This window comes from Phytophthora cinnamomi (assembly GCF_018691715.1).
Source record: "Phytophthora cinnamomi strain GKB4 chromosome Unknown Contig0, whole genome shotgun sequence".
Lineage (NCBI taxonomy): Eukaryota > Oomycota > Peronosporomycetes > Peronosporales > Peronosporaceae > Phytophthora > Phytophthora cinnamomi.
In genome coordinates this window covers 926,494-946,571 of record NW_027150933.1, presented here as the reverse complement: position 1 = coordinate 946,571, position 20,078 = coordinate 926,494, and the positions used below count along the sequence as shown (strand labels likewise).

At 54.8% G+C, this 20,078-nt stretch overlaps 6 protein-coding genes across 7 annotated transcripts; 5 read left to right on the top strand and 1 right to left on the bottom strand.

Moving 5' to 3' along the window:
• Window positions 1–2,195: 2,195 nt before the first annotated feature.
• Window positions 2,196–3,411, top strand: IUM83_01891 (Tyrosine-protein kinase HCK; the record flags this gene model as incomplete). Its single annotated transcript, XM_067925779.1, has 3 exons — window positions 2,196–2,330; window positions 2,409–2,605; window positions 2,895–3,411. The coding sequence occupies 3 exons, from the start codon at window positions 2,196–2,198 to the stop codon at window positions 3,409–3,411; spliced, it is 849 nt and encodes a 282-aa protein (XP_067800569.1).
• Window positions 3,412–5,026: 1,615 nt separating this feature from the next.
• IUM83_01890 (putative spermine/spermidine synthase) lies at window positions 5,027–6,820 on the top strand (the record flags this gene model as incomplete). Its single annotated transcript, XM_067925778.1, has 6 exons — window positions 5,027–5,360; window positions 5,456–5,634; window positions 5,709–6,003; window positions 6,235–6,306; window positions 6,448–6,697; window positions 6,775–6,820. 6 exons carry the CDS (start codon window positions 5,027–5,029, stop codon window positions 6,818–6,820), a joined length of 1,176 nt encoding a protein of 391 aa, XP_067800568.1.
• A 5,248-nt stretch (window positions 6,821–12,068) lies between these two features.
• Window positions 12,069–14,492, bottom strand: IUM83_01889 (Merozoite surface protein 1; the record flags this gene model as incomplete). Its single annotated transcript, XM_067925777.1, has 2 exons — window positions 12,069–14,209; window positions 14,282–14,492. 2 exons carry the CDS (start codon window positions 14,490–14,492, stop codon window positions 12,069–12,071), a joined length of 2,352 nt encoding a protein of 783 aa, XP_067800850.1.
• Window positions 14,493–15,608: 1,116 nt separating this feature from the next.
• Window positions 15,609–16,988, top strand: IUM83_01888 (Major Facilitator Superfamily (MFS); the record flags this gene model as incomplete). 2 transcript variants are annotated; one of them, XM_067925776.1, is made up of 1 exon in its annotated part: window positions 15,609–16,988. In XM_067925776.1, one exon carries the CDS (start codon window positions 15,609–15,611, stop codon window positions 16,986–16,988), a length of 1,380 nt encoding a protein of 459 aa, XP_067801113.1. The 2 variants fall into 2 exon arrangements, with proteins under 2 accessions (XP_067801113.1, XP_067801112.1); XM_067925775.1 differs by having other exon boundaries at window positions 16,599–16,988.
• Window positions 16,989–17,107: 119 nt separating this feature from the next.
• IUM83_01887 (Major Facilitator Superfamily (MFS)) lies at window positions 17,108–18,481 on the top strand (the record flags this gene model as incomplete). Its single annotated transcript, XM_067925774.1, has 1 exon — window positions 17,108–18,481. The coding sequence occupies one exon, from the start codon at window positions 17,108–17,110 to the stop codon at window positions 18,479–18,481; it is 1,374 nt and encodes a 457-aa protein (XP_067800847.1).
• Window positions 18,482–18,974: 493 nt separating this feature from the next.
• Window positions 18,975–19,838, top strand: IUM83_01886 (Transmembrane protein; the record flags this gene model as incomplete). Its single annotated transcript, XM_067925773.1, has 1 exon — window positions 18,975–19,838. The coding sequence occupies one exon, from the start codon at window positions 18,975–18,977 to the stop codon at window positions 19,836–19,838; it is 864 nt and encodes a 287-aa protein (XP_067800848.1).
• Window positions 19,839–20,078: the final 240 nt, after the last annotated feature.

Sequence of the window (20,078 nt, the reverse complement as noted above, 5' to 3'; positions counted from 1 at the left end):
ATCCAAATCGCAGCTTACGATGTGAACATTTCCCTTTCGAACTTGCTAAGATAAATATTATCACCTTAACGAGGTTTTTTCTTTCTTTATTGAATAACCCGACTGGCAGACAGGCGTTGCCTGTTGCCACTCTACGAGCGGGGTACGCGCTGCGCACCTCCCCATTTAACAGCCATATAGACTGTAGGTTTCGGCGGCAACAACAAATTAAAAGCACAACACCCTTTTTCTGGGGGGGAACATTCACGTTTTATGCGAACCCAAACACATATTCTATATTAAAAATGTGATTGTCGTATAATGGTACAATGGATGGTCGATACGTGTTGCTGTGAGAGACTTGCAGGGACTGCGCATCGCGTTGGCAGCGTTCATTTCCGAATAGACCGTGTCAAGTCCCTCATCGACGATGTGTACTGGCGGATTACAGGCCTGGACGACGGAATAGTATTGATTCGCGATATTTCAAGAAAGGCACGCTGCTCACGCACCTGTGTGCGTGCAGCGATCAAGGCAGAGCGCGGGCCGACGACCGAAAGCGGAGGCAGAGCGCATGACGAAGCTCAATCCCATGGCTTCCGTGCGAACGGTGCAGCGGGTTTCGCAGCTTGGGGACCACTCGGTATACACCAAGACGAACCGCCCCCCCCCCTTGGCTGCAACAATGGACTGGGTTGAAACCCATATTTTAAATCCTGGTACGCTGTATTGATTTATTTATTTTTTAGAGATGCTAACAACACGTCATGTGCACAGGAATATGGCAATATACTAACCAAAAAAGGTTTAACCTTGATGGATCTGATGGGTTCAAGTTCTACTTGCGCGACATGCGCCGCCAGGGGAAATCCTACGTGCGACGCCCAAACGGCGGTTGGAGTGTCAAGGAGTAGGACGCGTTCATCGCGGAGGGCAAGAGCAAGTTGGCGTTCCTGCGGGACGTCAGAATTCTGGCAACGACGGTTACACTGTGTCTAAGTATGTGGTACCGTTTGCTCACGCTAAGCATGTCGTTGGCTCCTATTCCAGCAAGATAAAGCGTCAATTCACGCCTCTGTTGAAACGACGCAATTCTTGCTGGGAATGGAGGTCAGCACAATGGTATGGCAAGTCCGCTACCCCGACTGCAACCCTATCGAGAACGTGTGGTCGGCCATGGCAGCTCGGGTGTACGCCCACGGCCACCAGCACCGTACTCCAGGGCAGCTCGAAGTGGCTATTCAGGCTACATCGAACTCCAGCGAGCAAGAGTATTTGCTCAAACTTGTGGGGTCCATACCACATCGTCAACTACAACAGCTGCATTGGCACACTTGCAGTTTGCACTCGTTGCTGATGCCTCGCAGTTCATGAACGTGCATATCATGCATACCCAGTCGGCTGCAGAATCGTGCAATGGCTGGTCTGTGTCAGAATCAGTCTGGTTAGTGATGCTAGTGTTACTGTGGCAGCAGACCAATCACTGTCACTAATAACCTCACTCACTTCAGTGACATGAGGTGACGGCTGTAGCGGCTCCACGCCGTGCAGCACCGCCACCGCGATGGCCCCCGTGGCTCCACTCGTCCTGCCCCCCCCCCCGGCCCTGCTTCTGGACGGATTTGCCGACAGCCACAGCGCGACGGGCCGCTCTGGCCTTCTTCATGTCCCGCGTCTCGGCCGCTGTGCGATTTTTTTCTCTTCCTGCGTGCTTCTGAACTCTGTCCTCCCTGTAGCACAGCACGTTTGTCAATCCCAGACATCCAAAACGGCGCCATGGCGTGCCCAGTGCGACGCTCCTTCACTCGCAGCAGGACTGCGAGCACCAATGAGCGTCAGCAAACGCGGGCGTCCTCGGCAGCGATTTGGTGACTGAAGAGTGACTCATTCAATTTTGGTGATCTGTGAAATTGTATACCATCAACATCAGAAAAGAGATCAAATGAGACAGGTAGGCTGTTGAAGTAGCCTCTTGGACCTCTGGTACAGTGTACTTAAACGCTGTTAGCCAGTTATCTCAGACCCGCTTAAAGCTGTTATTGTGGTATTTAGTATGATATACAGTCTTCCATAGTAATAAGCTCTGCACCAGCCATATCCTCCGCTCAGTCAGGAGCTCACTTCACTAATATTTAATTCGTCTTTGGACGGCTGCAACTTATTTACATACTCTTCTCTACGTCCCTACGCTCCCTACTCTCACCTTCATATGCCCCATGCTCTTTAGCGAAGTCGGCAACGGCTTCTTCAAGTCCACCAACTGCGCCAAGCAGTATAAGAAGGGCAACAGCTACACGAACTTACTGAATCACCTGCGGCGCAGCGACAACTACGAGCAAGATGCACAGGAGGTATCACGTCGCCAGAACCCACTACACCTACACCTAGTTAACGCGCGTATCAGGGACCGATGCCGATGGATCGAGTAGGTCGTTTGCGACCGACTCCCGTTCGCGTGTGTAGAGCGCGGGTTTACACGCCTGAACACCGCTCTATCGCTTGTGTCTGAGGACACGCTCTCGAAGCACATCGGACCGATCTTCGAGCTGCTAGAGCTTCGCGTCGCTCGCGAGCTCCTAGCTGCATTCGGCCAGGCTAGTCAAGCGATAACCGTCACTATGTCGCGGTATTCGCGGTATTCGGTACCGGTAATTGAGGTGGGGGCGTCGGTACCGAGTATTTCGATGACCTGGAGTGTTCGTCGCGCCGCTTCCTGCAGCTGGCGCGTTCTCTCCTTTAGAAGTTGAGGAAGATCTTGGCGCGCAGAGTCAGCATGATTTGATCGCGGACACATTGTCGAGCTATATCAAACCCTGGAGCGTGGTCGAGCTTTTGATGGGAGATAACTGCTCTGTGAATCAGCACATTGGTAAGAAGGAAGGGGCCGTCCTCTTCACCGGATGTGCTTGCCACAGATTTAATCTGGCGGTGAAGGACTCCATGAAGATCAAAGAGGAGCTCGTTGCCAAGGTTCATGCGTTGATGCCCAAGTTTCGAACAATCAAGGGACGTGCTGTGCTTCGCCGCGTCTCCCGCCTGTCGCCTCTGCTAAGGAACGACACCAGGTGGCCGAGTACGTACGATATGGTAGCGCGCTATGTGAAACTCCAGCTCGCCATAATCCAGCTGGGCCACGACCTTCTGGTCGAACACGATGTTCAGTCTCTGCCTCTGCGGCGTACCGAGCACGAGCGAGTCAAGGCCTTGGGGAAGGACCTTATCTATTTCGAGGGTGTTACCCAAGCGCTGCAGAAGTCTACGCTAACTATGTCCGCTGTGCGCCGTCTGTTCGACCAGGTCGTCAAGGAGTACCCGGCGCTCAAGGCACCACTTGCCACAACGGCCCAGATCGTCAACAACCCCCATTTAGAACAAGGCCTCGTCAAGCTTCAGCTCGGAGAGGCGTTGACGATCGCTGAAAAGTGTCTGTGACGGTTTTAGATCGACCGCTCTCGAAACGGCGCCAGCTTGGGAGGACGGCAACAGTTCCATCGTCAAGGTGGCGTTCAAGAGGAAGGCGCCGAAGCGCTCGCACTGTGTGGACGTTGCATACTTCCCGCCAACATCCAACGAGTGCGAGAGGTTATTTCGGCGGCAAAGCTGGTGCTCTCGGACGTGTGAAAGAGCCTCTCCCCAGCCAAGCTCGCGATGTTGATGTGCCTGCAGTACAACCGCGACTTGTGGGACGTGAATACGGTCGAGCAGGTGCGTGCACGAATTGGCAGCAATTAATGGCAATAATGCAATGATTCATTTCTACCCTGCGACGTGATGTATTAATCTGAGTATTGCGTTCTCAGGAGCACTGGAGATGGGGCCAAGGTGGACCAGCCACTATTGCTATCGCAACAATTCACAAACAGAATTTTTACGTTATATATACAAAATTGTGTGAGCAGAATGTGCAGGCATGACAATTGAGTACCGTATTCCTTATGTGCTTGCTGACATGCATCTGCATGATTTGCAACTTGTCGTCCAAACATTGATCAACAGTAATCTTCGACAAATGCAACAGTAGACAAATGTAACAGTAGTCATCAAACGGAAAATTGTATTACGCGCTTACCACTCGTCGATCTCGTCGCCATCATCGCTATCTAAGTCGTCGTCAGACGAGAGATCGCCTACAGTCTCATCTACCATGCTGAACTCCCTCAAGAAGGCCACAGCGGCGTCATCTAAAACGTCAGGAGCAGCAGGCCCATCTTGCATAGCGTTCGACGGTGGGATTGGCGGCAGAAGGTGTGCCTTGGAAAAGCCGCGCTGAATTGTCGTGCGGCTTAAACCACTCCAGCTCTCTTGTATCCACTTGCACACCAGCGCCCGCCCCGGAGCCTTCATTTTGAAGGTTGTACCTTGCCCAGTGTGCGCTCGAAGCTGCTCACGTAGCATCTCAACCCACGCAGTACGTAGGTAGCTTTTAAAAGGTCTGTTCCACGCGATATCGGCAGGCTGCGACACCGCCGTACACGAAGGTGGGACCTTCATGAGATGCACATCAATTGACGCTGCGTAGGCCTTCACCTCCGCCGTCCAGTGTCCGGAAAAATCGTCGACCAGCAGTAGAATAGGTTGCCTAGGCTGGGGACGAGATCCGAAGTTGCCCTTTATAAACTCCATGTGGATGTCGGCGTTCCACCACGCGGTCGGGTTCGCATACAGCTGCAAATCGGTGCCTGCCATAATTTGTCTCGCTTAGGAAAGTATTTGTCTAGCGTAGCGTCGACTTTGTTGTTAGCAAAGAATCTTACTATCTCCAGCTTCTCACTCTTAGTGAAGGAGTCCCGAGTATGCTTCGGCTCCTTTCGGCCGGTGCCAGTCACGCGGCTGCGTCCTGGTGGTTTCCGCTTCATGCCGTCGGCTGTGCGCTGCTTATGTCGAAATTGCAAGTGAGAAATTTGTGGTTGAGCTGAGCTGTCAGCAAGCACATAAAGTAAAACTGTACAATCAACACTCGAATTTGATTGGCTACTTAGATTTGTCAGTAAAATGAATCAGTCAGCAAGCACATAAGGAATACGGTAGGAAAACAAATATTTGACAAATGCGTCAATGGCTCAAGCTGTCCCATTCGCAGCGGCGCGCGCGTGGCCTGCAGAGCTGGTCGACAAGTCGTGAGGAAGTGCGGCTGCGTTTCCGCTGCACTGGCTGCGGCAAGTGCTGCACAGGCAGCGGCGGCCGCGTGCGCGTGAACGACCGTGAGCTGCAGGAGCTGGCCGCAGCCACGGATTTGTCGGTGGCCGAGTTCAGGCGCAGCTACACGCGTCCAGTGGAGGAGGACGTCGATGGACAAAAGGAAACGCAACTAGTGCTCAAGCAGACACCCGACGATCGCCAGTGCATTTTCTTGCGGGGGTCCAAGTGTTCTGTCTACCAAGGTCTCCGATTAAACTTCCTATTAGTATTCTGTTTCTCTTGGCAGCGGGGGTTGGCAACTCATTGTCGTTGACTGCTTGTGGGGTCTTTGCTGCAGCGAGGCCGACGCAGTGTCGCACGTTTCCGTGGTGGCCGCAGCATCTTGTATCCGATTATGACTGGCAGCTGGCGGCTGCGGACTGTGAAGGCATCCACGTAACAGAAGAAGAGAAGGAAGGGGAGGATATCCCGGTCTACTCCTTTGACGACGTCATGCCGGAGACGATTCTGCACGATGTAGGTTTGTGTATGGATTTTCGGTGAGATAAATAACAAGAGGGTTTAATGAGAGCGTCTGTATTGCATGCTAGATTCATCGGTCGGGCGAGAACTACACGTACGACGAGCTGCAGCAGATGCTGAGCGACTTGCGAGAAGTGGAGCTGGAGTTTGTCGCGCAGTACAAGGCTGAATTCTTCGCGAAGTTTTCGAGACGCGTTGTCTTCAGTGACGACGAGGTTACTGTTCTGGACAGTCTCTTTGATGGTTCGTCGAAGCCCACGCGCAGTTTCGTGTTCAACAACCGCCTGCGTTTGACTCAAAGTGAGGTTGCGCTTGTCAGCATGCCTGACGAAAACTCCGAGTCGGAGCCGGAATTTGACAGAAGTACGTTGACTCTCGATGTCCACCGAGCTTTGTGCATGCCTCTTGCATGGCTACCCCGGCGCGATCTGTGGCCACTACCTTTGCGAGTGGCTGTGCTAGGTGCAGGAGCATGTGCCTTGCCACTGTTTATTCTGGAACATTATGCGTCGGAGGAGCTGGGACGACTCGATGCTGTTGAGCCAAGTAGTCAGGTAAACGCGGTTGCTAAACGCTTCTTCGGCGTTGGGGCAGCCCTAAAGCATGACCCAAGGCTTGTGATTCACGAAGAGATGGGCGAAGAGTTCCTCGCAAAGCAGAAACAAGGTAGTGAATTTGACATGGTCGTGTTGGATGTTGAGGCTGGCGACGGCTGCAATGGTGTGCGAGCGCCACCGCTTGCCATGCTGGAGTCGAGCTTCTTGTATACGGCAAAACGTCTACTTACCTCACACGGTATTCTTGCAGTGAACGTGATAACTGAGTCACCAGAAGCACTGAAGGGCGTGGAAACGAAGCTTGGACAAGTATTTTCGCATGGACTGTGCTTGTCGTTGTCTGCCAATACGACTTTCTTTCTCTTCAACGACATGAACGCTGAATCCACTCCATTAGAGGTGGCCGACTACATTCGACTGATCATGGTCAGCGACTTTCAATCACAATACGCACAGACACCAGGACTCCTATACAAATGCCAGCTGACTGCGTGGTCGTCGTGAGTGGCACAGAAAATAGAGTCTGTTGGCAAAATTTTGACTCAACGTTCACGTTTGGCGTTGGCTGTCATTACAGATTTTTGTGGGGCAGAAGAAGTGAACGAGAGAACGATAACGCGTGAGTGCTGATCTCCAGACACAACCAAGGTTATGGTGGTTGGGTCTGTGTTCCGCCTACTTGTTAATTTCGTTGATCCAAGATTGTCCGTCACGCTGAAACTGGAAGTCGTAGTACAACTGATACTATTGAATGCAAGTTGCTGCTTACCCGAAGCGGAGAGTGCAATGGGATCGCGCGCTTCTTTGCCTGCGCGTAAAGTGTACACTCGAACACGGTTGTTTGCCAACAAGAACAGAAAATTTGTAGTCACCGCGAATCGAGGTACCCCATTACCTCCAACAAAGTTCACATCCAATTGCACTCGATCCAACTGCATGGAAATAGTGAGAAGCTGTAAGAAGCGAAGAGTTCCTGTGACTTCTTTCTTCGTTTGGTCTCCATAGAATATCATGAAAACAAGCCGTGAATCGTCGGGCGTCAAACCAACTTGCAGCACCTCTCCATTCAATACACCAGGAAATTTGTCGGGCACTGATGAAGTTTGTTTCGGTCGAAGTTGTTTTGAAGCACTAACTACGGACGCTATTGCTGTGGAAGTGGTGAAGTCGGACGAAAGCTCCAGACGTGTCCTCAAAGTGGGCTTAAACCACCCGAATCCACTAAATTCTTCAGCTATGTATTTCCAGATGCATACCACGCCGTCTTGGTCAACACTCAGAACTTCAGGCGCTTCCAATTCCCGATGTATGCAAGACGCGAAAACCACAGCTCCCCGGTGACCGCGGAAAAATTCGCGTCGGATGCTCTTCGTATCAAGGGCTTCATTGTCTTCCGAACTTGGCGAGTCGAAAGTGGCCTGAATGCTGTGCAACCATGCGTCATTGCTTGCTCGCTGCGGTTGCAAGTTCAATTTCAGCAGGTCGCCCGTGGAAGCTCCGAATAGTATGCTGGTACTGCACGTTGTGATACCTGTTAATGAAGATGTGGCGAAGAAAGACCCGCTACATAATTCAGCGGCTGACCAAACGCGGGCAGAATTCTTTGCAACTGCATTTGGTGCACGCTCGCAAAGATCACGTGAAAATGGCAGTTCGGCAAGTGCGTCAGCCACTGAAAGCTGCACTAAAACCTCTAGATTGCGGGGCTTGAACTTCGAGGATTCAACTGGAAAACAATCTTCAGAGTGCGTGGCTTGCTTGGCCTTTGCTTGTGAAACCGTGGTGATACGTGCCGAATTGATAGCAAAAACGCTGACAGTTCGGCGCCTGAAAAATGCCATCACAACCTGTGAATCTGCACTCAGGACAACCCGAATAATTCGCGAGCGCTCAGCCTTTGGAGGTGACCATGTACACAAAATTGCTGGCTGATCAGGCAGCAGATCCCAGATTATTAGTTCACCTTCGGTGGTACCGCAAATGAGCAGGTCACCGTGTGGGGATACTTGTACGCATGAAGAACATCCAAGTGACGACGGCACTACAATTGTTTGCGACCGAAGGTGCGGATCGTTTTCCCAAAACTTGATAGCCAGCTTAGCAGATGACGGTAGGGGTGTGGGAGGACATATAGAAAAAAATGGAATGTCCTCGAGTTTGCTTGGTTTCACACCTGCAGCTGTGGAGCTGTGTGTATCAGTTAGGACTTCTGTTTTCGATACTTTTTCAGCTCCTTTTGACGAACTGAACAGGCTAAATGTTTTCTTTGCAGGGTTCGTTGTCACTGGAGAAGAAATAACTGTCTTTGCTGTTTCCCGCTGGATCACCGGTAATGAAGTTCGGTGCAGAATCGTTGTGGAGCTTGAATCATTTCGCCGATTCCGGAGGGACCGTAGATGATCAAAAGATGATTCAAACAACAACGATCGTAGAGCGGGTGGACTAGCTGAAGCAGGAGCAGCGGTGTGAGATTTGGTGATCGTTTTCTTGGTATGTAGAGATTCAAGCTTATGTAATCGATTCGGAAACAGAGCAGATTTGATTGCGGTCGTAACAACACTTCGGACGCAATTAGCACTAGACTCAAACTCCGATCGAAGATCTTCAGAGATCTCAGTGATCACCTCGTCCATCAGATTAGCAAGTGTTTGCCTTGCAAATTGGAGAACTCTTTCGCGGTCGCGGTCCTGTTCAACACTGAAATGTGTATCGCTCCAACGTTTTACCTCATATTCAAGAAGTTCTTTCGCGGGCTGAGTCCTGACTTCAGCTATAGCAGCATCCATACAAGAAAATATCAGGCCTCGTACAAAGTAAACCGTCTCAAACTGCCGCGGGGCGTACGACTCAATCCCCCATACACCATCGTATCCGGTAGTTTCGGACGATTCGACTGTGATGCCCAGCTTTTGTGCTTCTGTTTTACGGTCCAAGAGGCTCTTCTGGATGGCTTCAACGCGTTGGTTTCCGTGCTCCAATGTCGCACGTGCTTGTTGTAGCGCGCCTATAAGTTCTCGACGGTCCGAGTTTCTTTCTGAGTCGATTGTCTGGATGTGTTCCACCTGCGCACCGCTCTGATAGAGAGACTGTAAAATCTCTCCAAAATCAAGGGTTGGTGTTATCGGTGCTTTCTCTTCGCGGTTCTGAGAAACTTGTGTATCGAAAAAAACTTTAATCACCTGTTGTTGGTTCTGGGAGAGGATCTGGAGCGCTCGCTGCTTCGTCACTCGCAGTTCATTTGCTTTCTTAGCTAAAGCCTCTTTCTCGAGTTGAAAAGAGCGCATGCGGGCTTGAAAGTTAGCTTCAGCCGTCTCGAAGTCCCGCTGTCTGCGGTCCTGAACATCCTTAACGAGGGTTTTCACAGATGACATAGCGTTTTGGTTGGTCTCTCGCTCAGCCTCCTGCTTCAGCTCTCGGCGGCAAGTAGAGGAGACGACCTGGGCAATATAATCCAAATCCAATTTCCCTTTAGCAAGTTCGTCCTCGAGCAGCGCTGTTCGCTCATGAACAAGTCGGCGGATTCGACGTGCTTCAGTTTTACTCGTTTCCTGTTGCCTCTCGCGAAGCACTTCCATCTCAGCTTGAAGATGTAGTTCCTGGGCTTCCAAAGCCTCTGTTTGAGCCCGAAGTGTGTCGAGTGTGGAGCGCTGCTGGAGAAACGATTCCAGTTGCCGATCACGTTCTCGCTCCCATTGAGCCTGTTGAAGTTGCTGGTCCTCAGCTTTTGACGCTCGGATTTTAGCCTGGGCACGCTCCAGCTGAGCCTCCAGCTCGCATTGTTCCTCTTGGTGGCTCTCCATTTCTCGCTCAAGAGAGTCAAAATCCTGGACCAATTTCTGGTAATACTGGTAGGCACTTGCAGGCTTTTGCTTTCGATTCCTTGACATGATGGGCTGCTCGTTATTTGGCCACTGCATCGACCGAACGGGGTTCGATGCATCATCCTGCATCCGGGTAACCTGCGACTCCTTGTTAGAGTATATAAAATTGGATGGCTCTTCGTAGGAAAATGCGGTCTGGCCATTTTACTTGTCGTATACTTCATGACGTTGGCCAACATCACCATATTCACTTTCGATCCCCGCTAGCTGTAAGCTCCGAAGTTGTGACGCTGTTGGCCAAGCCCAAACGACCAGAAAAATCATCTTGAGAAGAAGCCTGACTGGTGGAGTCGAGTGCGTTAAGCAGAAACAGCAAATCGTCTTCACTGGGATTGGTACTTCTGCTATCCAGTGAGTTTGTTGTGGTTCCATCGCTGGAGTCGACTGTGCTTGCTTCCTGGTCAGCCTGGTACCCGTCGGGACATGCTGGAGGCCGTTCTAACACGCGCAATAAAAGTGTTTCGAGGCTGCTGGAGCTGCTACCGCTATCAGGTGGCCCAATTCTACAGATACGAGATGTCTGGATGGGGCGGCAATACGCTCTCATGCACTGTGCTAACCTTTCTGTTTGTCTCGACGGTGCATCAAGACCTGCACGAAGTTCGTCGAGCTGTGATGATAAAAGCTTCATTCCTGCCAAGGCAGTCGGCAATTCAATTGCGTTTTCAGTGCCTTGAGTAGAAATTTCACGTACTGGTGACGCTTGAGCTGACTTGGATACCCGAGGTGTTAAATCGCGAGACCCTCCAGCTCGTGCGTGGCATAATACAGGCAAGTAGATCTGGTCTTTCAGGGCCTGCTTTTCGCGATTTTTCCGTCTTCTGGAAGGCTCTGATGGATCCTCTCCTACACCTCTGCCACGATAAATTCTCGTCGCCATTCTCCCCATAGCCTTGACATGTTTTCGCTCGCAAATGGTCATTTCACGATCCCATTGCGTGGTATTCTCCGGTGGCCATGCTGAAGTTAAGACTACAGCAGCCACCGATTTACGTGAAATTGTTGGGACGATGGTGTCCCGTGGTAGAAATGCTGCAAATGGCGTCGCTGCTGAAGCCCAATCCTTGGAATCGACATTAGCTGTCGTTGGACGCTGCACGGCTTCAGTCACAACCAAGCTTGGTTTATGCATGGAGTCTCTATTATCTAAAGTAGCGTCGTCTTTGCTTGGCTTTCCCGACAGCAGTCGCCACCGCCGACAACTGAAAGCCCCTCGTGACCCTGAAGCAGAGACACTTGGTCTCGACGCAGCGGAAGGTGCTGACTCTCCTTGTTGAACCTCCGATTCCTTCACCTCAGAATGTGAGGCAACTTCGCTCGCCCACATTACGCTGTGCGCCCTCCTTGGCAACTGAGTGTTTGCGTTGGACGGTTGTAGTGCTGTGACCACTATCTCAGCAAACGCAATCGTCTACAAGACATGCGCACCTAGGAAAAACTCAGTATTTATAGTGGGGGCGCTAACAGCGTGATCGACGCTGCAGGGTTCATGAACCCTGCAGCGTCGAACCCGTTTATGAATTCTCTATATCTGGGAGTGCAAATGCGTGCGGGTACTGCAATGGCACCTTACGGCAATCAAGCTTGCCTTGCTCATGGTTCACGTGTTTCGTGTTTCAAAAAGGTTTTTAAATACGACTAGCGTAATGCCTGGGTTCTCACATGCACCTTCATGCTTCCAAACCATGGTCCCCTGGACCAAAGTGCAAAGCTTGACCAGCTGAAGTACCCTCGCGTAGACCAAAAAAATAAAGTATGCCACGGCGCTGTCGTCTCCATATTCCACATCGTAATGTCCAGGTGTTGACGATGCGCACTTGAATCAGGTCACCGCCGAACCAGCAAAATGCGCGCCGCAGGCGTTCCTGCGCGCCTTGCTGTTCCGTCCTTTATCCAAGTGACAGAAAGCGAGTCCCTGTCTTCCACCACGCAAACGAACGCATCAACAAACGAGATTACAAAATCTATCTAGTTACCCAAGCCGGGAGTTCTAGAATTCGTAGCTCTCGCCATCGGCTGAAGACACGCGTCTCGGGCGGAGACCCTCGCCAGCCGTCGGATCATCATCTGATGCTGTCGTGGTGAACGAGCCGGAAGCACGGAAGGACTTGTCATCGAATTCGTACGTAGACTGCGTGTCGTTGAGACCATTTTTCGCCTTGGTCGCATCTAATGCCGAGTCTTCCAGGCCGGTGTTGTAGCTGTTGCCGGTCCCGCCCGTACCATAACTTGAACCGGTCAAACCAGCGCCATAGCTGCTACCGGTCAGATCAGAGTTGAAACTCGAACCCTCCATTCCGCTGCTAAAGCTGCTGCCTTCGTCGTAGTCGCTGTGACTTTCGGCCTTGCTGTTGGCCTCGAAATCGGCGTTGCTGACGATGTCGGTAGTACCAGAGGCACCAAAACCGGTGGAAACGATGTCGCTAGTGACTGTATTGTCGAACTTCACGTTGCCGTCGATTTCGGCTGATCCAGTGGTGCTGGGTAAGTCCGCGTTGGTGTTGGACGTCGGGAAATCGACGTTGCTGTCGCGGAGAACAAATTCAGTGTTCTCACTCGAGTTGGTATTGGCAAACTCGCCGGACTTGGCAAGGTTGGGGTCTCCCTCCTTCGCTCCTCCGTAGCCGGACAATGTTAAGGTCTCGTCCAAAGGCTCGAACGTGATCGGCTTCGCGGAACGAACAGAAGGCTCATCTTGCGTAAAGTCTACCGTACCAATCGAAGATACCGAGCCGTCACGAACATCGCCACTCTCGCTTCCTTGGTCGCCAGGCACTCTTGATAGCATTGCGTCCAATGTGTTACCACGCGTGCGAGGCTGCTCATACATGTTGTACTCGTCGGTTCCCCCCATGCTGGACATGTCGGACTCGCGGCCGTAACCACTGAGGAGCGGGTTGAAAGTAGGCTGAGTGAAATGCGAGTCGTCCGAGTTGTACTCGAAAGACGTGCCCATCGAGGTCTCACTCTCGAAGGAGGGTCCCTGCACGCCCCCAATGCCGAACGTCTCGAGGTCTGGGGTGCGACCATACTCGAGGTTGGGGTCCTCTTCGACAATCCTGGACTCTCCGTCATCGTACATGGAATCGTCGGGGTACATCGACTGCGACCGGTTAAAAGCATCGCCCGCGTAGTTGTTGGCGGACCGCTGCATGGGGGTCTCGTAGTTGTTGTACATCATACCCGAATCAGCAGGGCCACGACTCGAGTGGAGCGATCCTGACGACGACGCTGTTTTGTTCTGGCGGCTGAGACGATCGGTATTAAAGGCAAGAGCACTGGCATTGAGTCCAGGGCCACGAGAGACCTGGGAATGGTCTCCAGCAGCGTAATTGTCCTTCCAGCCAGAACCGGGCGGCGCCACACGTGCCTCCGGCTCAGCATTCCAGTCCAGGTGCGACTTGGACTTGTTCGCGACGTATGATGCTGGCAGGCCGAAGCCACTGTTGCGGAAGTGGTCGGTGCCGTCACCGGGCCGGCGCTTGCGGCGGTAGAACACCACCGAGATAATCACTGCGACTACGACCGCTACTCCGCCGAGGACCAGGGCCACCGTCGCGCCAGTCGACATGCCTGAGCTCCCTTCGTCAGCCACACTGGAGGTGCTGGCCTCCACGTTGGTCGTGATGAACGTGATGAAGTGGTAGCTCTCCTGGAGGTAGTCCTTGGGCGGCAGGATGATGTGCGCGAACACGTTGCGCTCGCCTGAGCTGGTGTACGTGATCTTTTGGCGGAAGCTGGCCGTGCCTGCGCTAGTAAAGTTGGACGTCTCCTGGTCCGCAATCTTGCGGTTGGAGCCTGTCCGGAAGATGTCGCACACGGTGGAGCGCGAGCACGTGTGGATGTTGGCGTGGCCGATCTGCATGGGGAGCCCCGTGGTGGGGTCGGGCACGGTGGTCTGCAGCTCCGTGAGGTTGAAGGCGTTGTCGTTGAGGTTGAGCGTGGCCGTGAAGGCGTACTCGACCTCGCTGCCCGGGAGGATGGTGCCGGTCGTGGCCTGCTCGAGCGAGACGGTGAGCGGGCACTCAGAGTCCGTGCCCTCCTGCAGCACGTAGGCGAAGTCGAAGTTGGACACCTGCATGCCCTGGTCCATCCAGTAGCAGTAGGTCGTGGTGCCGTCGTACTTGTAGTCTGCCATGCCAACGTATTATTATTAAACCCCATTGAATTGATGCGCATCAGGCTGTTGGGAGGGCGACGCACCGTAGAGCGAGGGCGCCGTGTTGGCCGAGGCCAAGGCGCTCGTCGCGAGCAGGAGGCCCGCGGCCTGCCGCAGCCGCGAGGGGCTGTCGCGCCCGACCTTCATGGCGACGAGAAGCGGGCGGGATGGAGTGCGCACGGCGGGCGGGAGGTGGAGCAATGCGCGCCCCGGGGCCGCCAGTCGGTGCTCGCCTGTGCTGGCTTCCTGGCCCATCTGGCCGACGACGACACACCTCCGTACTTGGGGCTGGGGCTAGGTGAGGATTGGCCCAAATAGGTCCCACGGTTTGGCGCTATGTCGATTAAGTAATGGAAGGCTGGGCAAATCGTTCTCGCTTGGGGACTTTGTGGCCCAGGCCGCGAGGAGAAGCGGGGCGTCGGCCTCAACAATTGAACTCTGCACCTCGGAGATAGGAGTGGGGAAATGGCTGCAGGCAATCGCGTTCAAGGGAACGGGTGTTCGTGGGGCGCGGCGACACGTGTAGCGCGCTGACATTTACTTAAGCGGGGATTTTAGTTGGACGTTTTCTGAACTGATGGTCCGCCCTGTCTTGTTCGGACACGTTTCGGTTTCGAAGGTGCATGCGGTTATAGAATTGTTTTGGGGTCATATCTAAAACTAACACTATGTGTTCTCGCAGTGATTCAAGTTATAGAATCGTAAGTAACCAGCTCGTCATTTTCAGGAAAAACAGACCTACACGAGCCTACAGTACCCCTTGAGTGCGGCCCGCTTCAACTACGCTGGCATTTCCTTACCACCTGTTTGTTAGCTAAGTTCGGGGTTCGAGAAGTTCTCGACGAGAACTAATTGATCCTCGGCGTGTAATGCCATCATGCCACTGTGTTGCAGGCGGACACTTGCAGTGTGTTCATTCGTGCCTCCGAGATTATGCGGCCACTTTCGTTGACTGGAAGGATTTCCTTGATGTCTCCGGCGTGAGGCATGTATAACCTGCCAGCACATGTCGCCAGCAAGCAAATGCATTAGCAGCACCAACAGAGCACTTGCGGTAAACAAACTTGCGCATCCTCATCCTGTGGTGCTGATGTGGGCTCCGAAGGCAAAGAGCTTCGTTAGCACCTCACCAGTCACGCCACAGCACTTCTATACTGTACGCCCAAGGCGTGTAAGGATACCCACTCTTGAGCGCTAATGTACCGAGCGCGCCGTAGACCTTAGATACTGTCTAGTTTGCACAAAGCACTGGGTTGGTAGCATCGAGCGGGGCTGAGCTCGAGCTGCAGTCTCCAATGCAGCAATTCCCACCTGGACCAAGCGGCTAGCCAATCACTGGCCGTCTGACGTACACTACCACAAGCTTCTGCGATGGCGCCGACGCAGTGCGACTGGGACCGATGCCGCCGCCTCGCCAGCGTGCTGGCCGGGCTCCTGCTTATGGGGAGCGTGGGCTCGAACCACTCGATCTCCGTCTGGAACGCGCAGCTCCGCGCACTGCTGGGCTTCTCCGAGGCGGGCATCTCGCTCGTGTGCTCCATGGCCTCGTTCGGCGCCTACTTCTCCGTGAGTCCTGGCTACATATTCGACCGCATTGGCGCCCACCACAGCGTCTTGCTGGGCGGCCTCCTGCTTGCCGGCATCTACACGGGGCTGTACGCAGGCCTGATTGCGTTCCCCGGCGCCATGACGCCGCTCGGCGTGGGCGTCGCCTTTGCGGTGCTCGGCCAGGCCACCAACTTCGGCGTTTTCGCGGCGCTGGGGCCCAACGAAGACCTCTTCGGGCCTGAGCACCGCGGTAAGATCATGGCACTGGAGTTCGCGGCTTTCAGCGCTGGCGGGGCGCTCTTCGCCGAGCTCTACAAGCACTACTTCGATGGGCAGGTGCCGCTGTACTTCCGCTTCATGGGGTGTTTGATGCTTGCAGTATTCCTGGTGGCATGGGTTACGCTGTATCGGCCCGGCAAAGAAGATCCGGCGCACGCGGTTGCAGCGGCCCCACCGATTCACGCCCTGGATGAATTCATGCCGCCGGACACAGTCGTCCAGAAGGCGGCTGCGAGTGTGGACCTCGGCGCTAATTGCATGCTGGTTCCTACAGTGCAGCCTGATATTACGGGCCACGAGATCCTGACCGACTCGCGCTTCTGGCTGTTGTTCGCTACCGTGTTCATTTTGGTGGGGTCGTCGCTGTTTATCATGTCCAACATCGCGTTCATCGTGGAGTCTCTAGGCGGCCCAATGGAGCAGATCCCGACGATGGTGGCGCTGTTTTCCGTCGGCAACTGCTGCGGCCGCGTCGTGGCTGGCATCGTTTCCGACAGCGTGCTGGATCGCTGCCCTCGCATCTACTTTGTGAGCATGGCTTCCGTCCTGGTAGGCGCGATCCACACGCTGTTCCTGGTCATCCCGCGCGCGTTCCTGGTCGTCCCCATCACGCTGGCAGGCATCGCTGACGGCGTCATGTTCGCGGCCTTCCCGGTATTGACACGCGAGGCCTTCGGTGCGCGTCACTTCGGTAAGAACTTCGGTCTCATGAGCGTGGCCAACGCGCTCGGGTTCCCGCTGTTCTACAGCCCCGTGGGCTCCTTCGTGTACAGCTTGTCGGCTGAGCGCGTGGACGGCGTCCAGAAGTGCATCGGCGACGAGTGCTTTCGCCCCGTGTTCCTGCTGGTAGTAGCGCTCAGCGTAGTGTCGCTGGCGGCGAGTCTCCGGTTCGCGGCGCGCCAGAGCTACGTCCGCTTAACGTAATGCAGCTCGAAGATATGCCATTTGACAGTGTAGCCATGTTTGGAAGCCAAGCTTTTCATTGGAGAAAATAAACCCCTGTTGCAGTGTACGTGGCGTACTGAATCAGTACTACAGTACTGATGGCGCCGTCGCCGTCGCTGCTCCGCCGGTCATGCAGCCTGCTCGCCGGCGTGCTGCTCATGCTCGGCGTGGGGTCGACCTACGCGCTCTCGGCGTGGAACGCGCAGCTCAAGACGCTGCTGCACTTCACGCAGGCTGACATCTCCATGGTCTCCTCTATGACGATGCTCGGCACCTACCTATCCTATTTTTCAGGCGTGATCTTCGACCGACTCGGGCCGTACACGAGCGCGCTGCTGAGCGGGAGCGCTATGCTGGTAGTTCATCTGGCCATATTCTCGGTGCTGCAGTTCGCGCCCGAGAGCCTGAGTCCGCTGGGAATGGGGAGCGCCATGCTGCTGTTCGGACTGCTGAGCTCGTTTTGCGTCTTCTCGTCCATCGTGCCCAACGAGTCGCTGTTTGGAGACGCCAACCGCGGCAAGGTCATGGCAGCGCTCACGTCGGCGTACAGCTGTGGAGGCGCCTTCTTCGCGTTCGTGTTCCACGAGGGCTTCAACAGCAGCGACGTACCGAGCTACTTCCTGTTCGTGGGGAACTACCTGATTGTTGCTTGCGTCTTCGGCTGGTGCGTGTTCGTTCGCCAACATCCGTGCGAAGAAGGCATCACTAAGAAAGGGAGGTCTGGAAGCATCGAGTTCGGTCTTGGCAGCATGAACATTTCGTCGGATGGACAGGTGAATGGAGCTGCTAGTGAAAAGCCCGACGATATCACGGGCGTGGCGCTGCTGACGGACATGCGCTTTTGGATGCTCTTCATCCCTGTAATGATTGTCATTGGCGCCGGGCTGCTGGTCATGTCGAATGTATCTTTCATCGTGGAGTCGCTGAATGGGCCAGTGGAGCAGGTTCCGCTCATGGTGGCGCTGTTCTCCATCGTGAACACCCTGGGCCGCCTCGCGACCGGCGCCGTCTCAGATCTCTTGTTGACGCGATACCCGCGCGCGTACTTCGCTGGTGTCTCCGCACTGCTCACGGCCATCACTCAGGCTGTCTTCCTCTCGGTGCCGCCGAGGTGGCTGTTGCTGCCTGTAGCCATGGCGGGTTTCTCGGAGGGGGTCATGTTCGGCACGTTCCCGGTGATCATCCGCGAGGAGTTCGGTCTGCAGCACTTCGGCAAGAACTTCGGGCTCTTGAGTCTCGCCAACTGCATCGGGTACCCTCTCTTCTTCAGCCCGCTGGCCTCGTACGTGTATCAGCACTCGGCAGCGACGCGCACCGTCGACGGCGTCGAGAAGTGCTTTGGCACGCAGTGCTTCGGGCCCGTGTTCGTCGTGGCCATTGCGCTGTCGGCCGTGGCGCTCGCGTGCAGCGTGCTGCTAGCGCGGCTGCAGCGCCGCCGCAAGTGCTACAGCTACCAGCAGATCCGCCCGTGACTTGATGTTGTACCAAAGCGTTGATGCACTAAAAGCAGCCATGTGCGTTGGCTGGTGTCCATCAATTGCCGCAGCAGCAACTGTATTGTCCAGCATCTTTAGATTCGCTTCAACTTGCCCTATAAAAACGGACGCTGACTCCAGCGCTGGGGACCACCGAAAACTCGCCCTACGTCCAGCTCGCGGCAATGCGGCCGGGCGCGTTGCCATACACTCTCATAGACGGCGCGCGGAACAACTTCCTCGAGAGGTGGCCCTGCGTCCGACAGGTGGTTCGTGACCGAACCTGCTCGGAAGCGCAGTTCGTCCTCGGCTGGGATTGTGAACCTACACACGCGATGGTGTCGCATTGACCCTTTTCGGCCGCACGTGATTGGTCTGAGCCCCTTCGGCTTGGAGCCGCCCGTTTTCCGAGCGTATTTTCAGTATCAAATCCGCCGCCTCCACCACACGCACAAGTCGCAGGCAGACGTCGTAACTGACCACCGCAGACATGAGCGCCGACGTGCAGACGCAGACGCAGCAGCAGCAGAGCGCGCTGGCGCAGCGCAAGCGCACGGCGTCCGCCACCGCCGCCACCGTGGCGCAGGCCTGCCGCCAGGCCGTGACGGGGCTCGAGAACTGGTCGCTCTGGGCCTACCGCTCCACCACGGGCGAGGAGTGGGACGCGCAGCCGGCCTGCTTCATCACCGACTACCTGCTGGCCGTGCAGTGCTTCGCCTTCGCCGTGTACATCGGGCTCTTCGCCGCCACGGACAAGGGCGACCTGGCCTGGTACCTCATGTACTTCATGGCGCTGGGCATCTCGGCCGCGCTCGGCGGCCTGCTGCACCACGTGGCCTTCGAGGCCATGCGCGACATCGCGCACAAGCAGGAGAAGCACCTGGTCAAGACGGCGCGCATCTTCGGCGTCAGCCTCAGCCGCTCCACCGTGGACAACATGATCGACGCGCTCTGGCGCGTCGTGCTGGCCTGCTCCATCCTCACCAACTTCGCGCTGCTGTCGCTGGCCGCCAGCCGCCACCTGCCCGAGGCCTGGGCCTACTCCATCATCGGCCTGGCCGCCGTGCTCTACGTGGTGCTGGCCGTCTGGGCCAGCGTCAGCATGCACACGGTGTTCCTCTTCGCCGGCTTCATCCCCGTCATGGTCTTCGGCCCCATCGCCTGCTTCATGACGTGGAACTGGGAGTGGAGCCACTCGAGCAACGAGTTGCTCGTGTACGGCGTCAAGCTCGTGGGCGGCCTCATCCAGGGCCTCGTATGGGCTCCCAGCAAGGACAAGTTCAACCACAACGCGCTCTCGCACGTGTTCCTCAGCATGGCGGCGACGCTCATGCTCGTCCACTTCAAGTTCTGAGATTTAGCGTGGAAGGAGCCGGGCACGACGACGACGACGACAGCGGTGTCTGTGCAGAAAGTGTCAGCTAGTTTATATAGGCACACGCGCAGGTGCTGGCATGAAGAGCAGCCGTGGACCGGGCGTATTATTGGTAGGAGTAGCACAGGAAAATCTTCATGAAGCTAGTTTTGGTGCGTAGCATGAGTATTGTTGGGACTCTCGTAACGGATGTGACGATGATGGAGGTTCATGAGATCG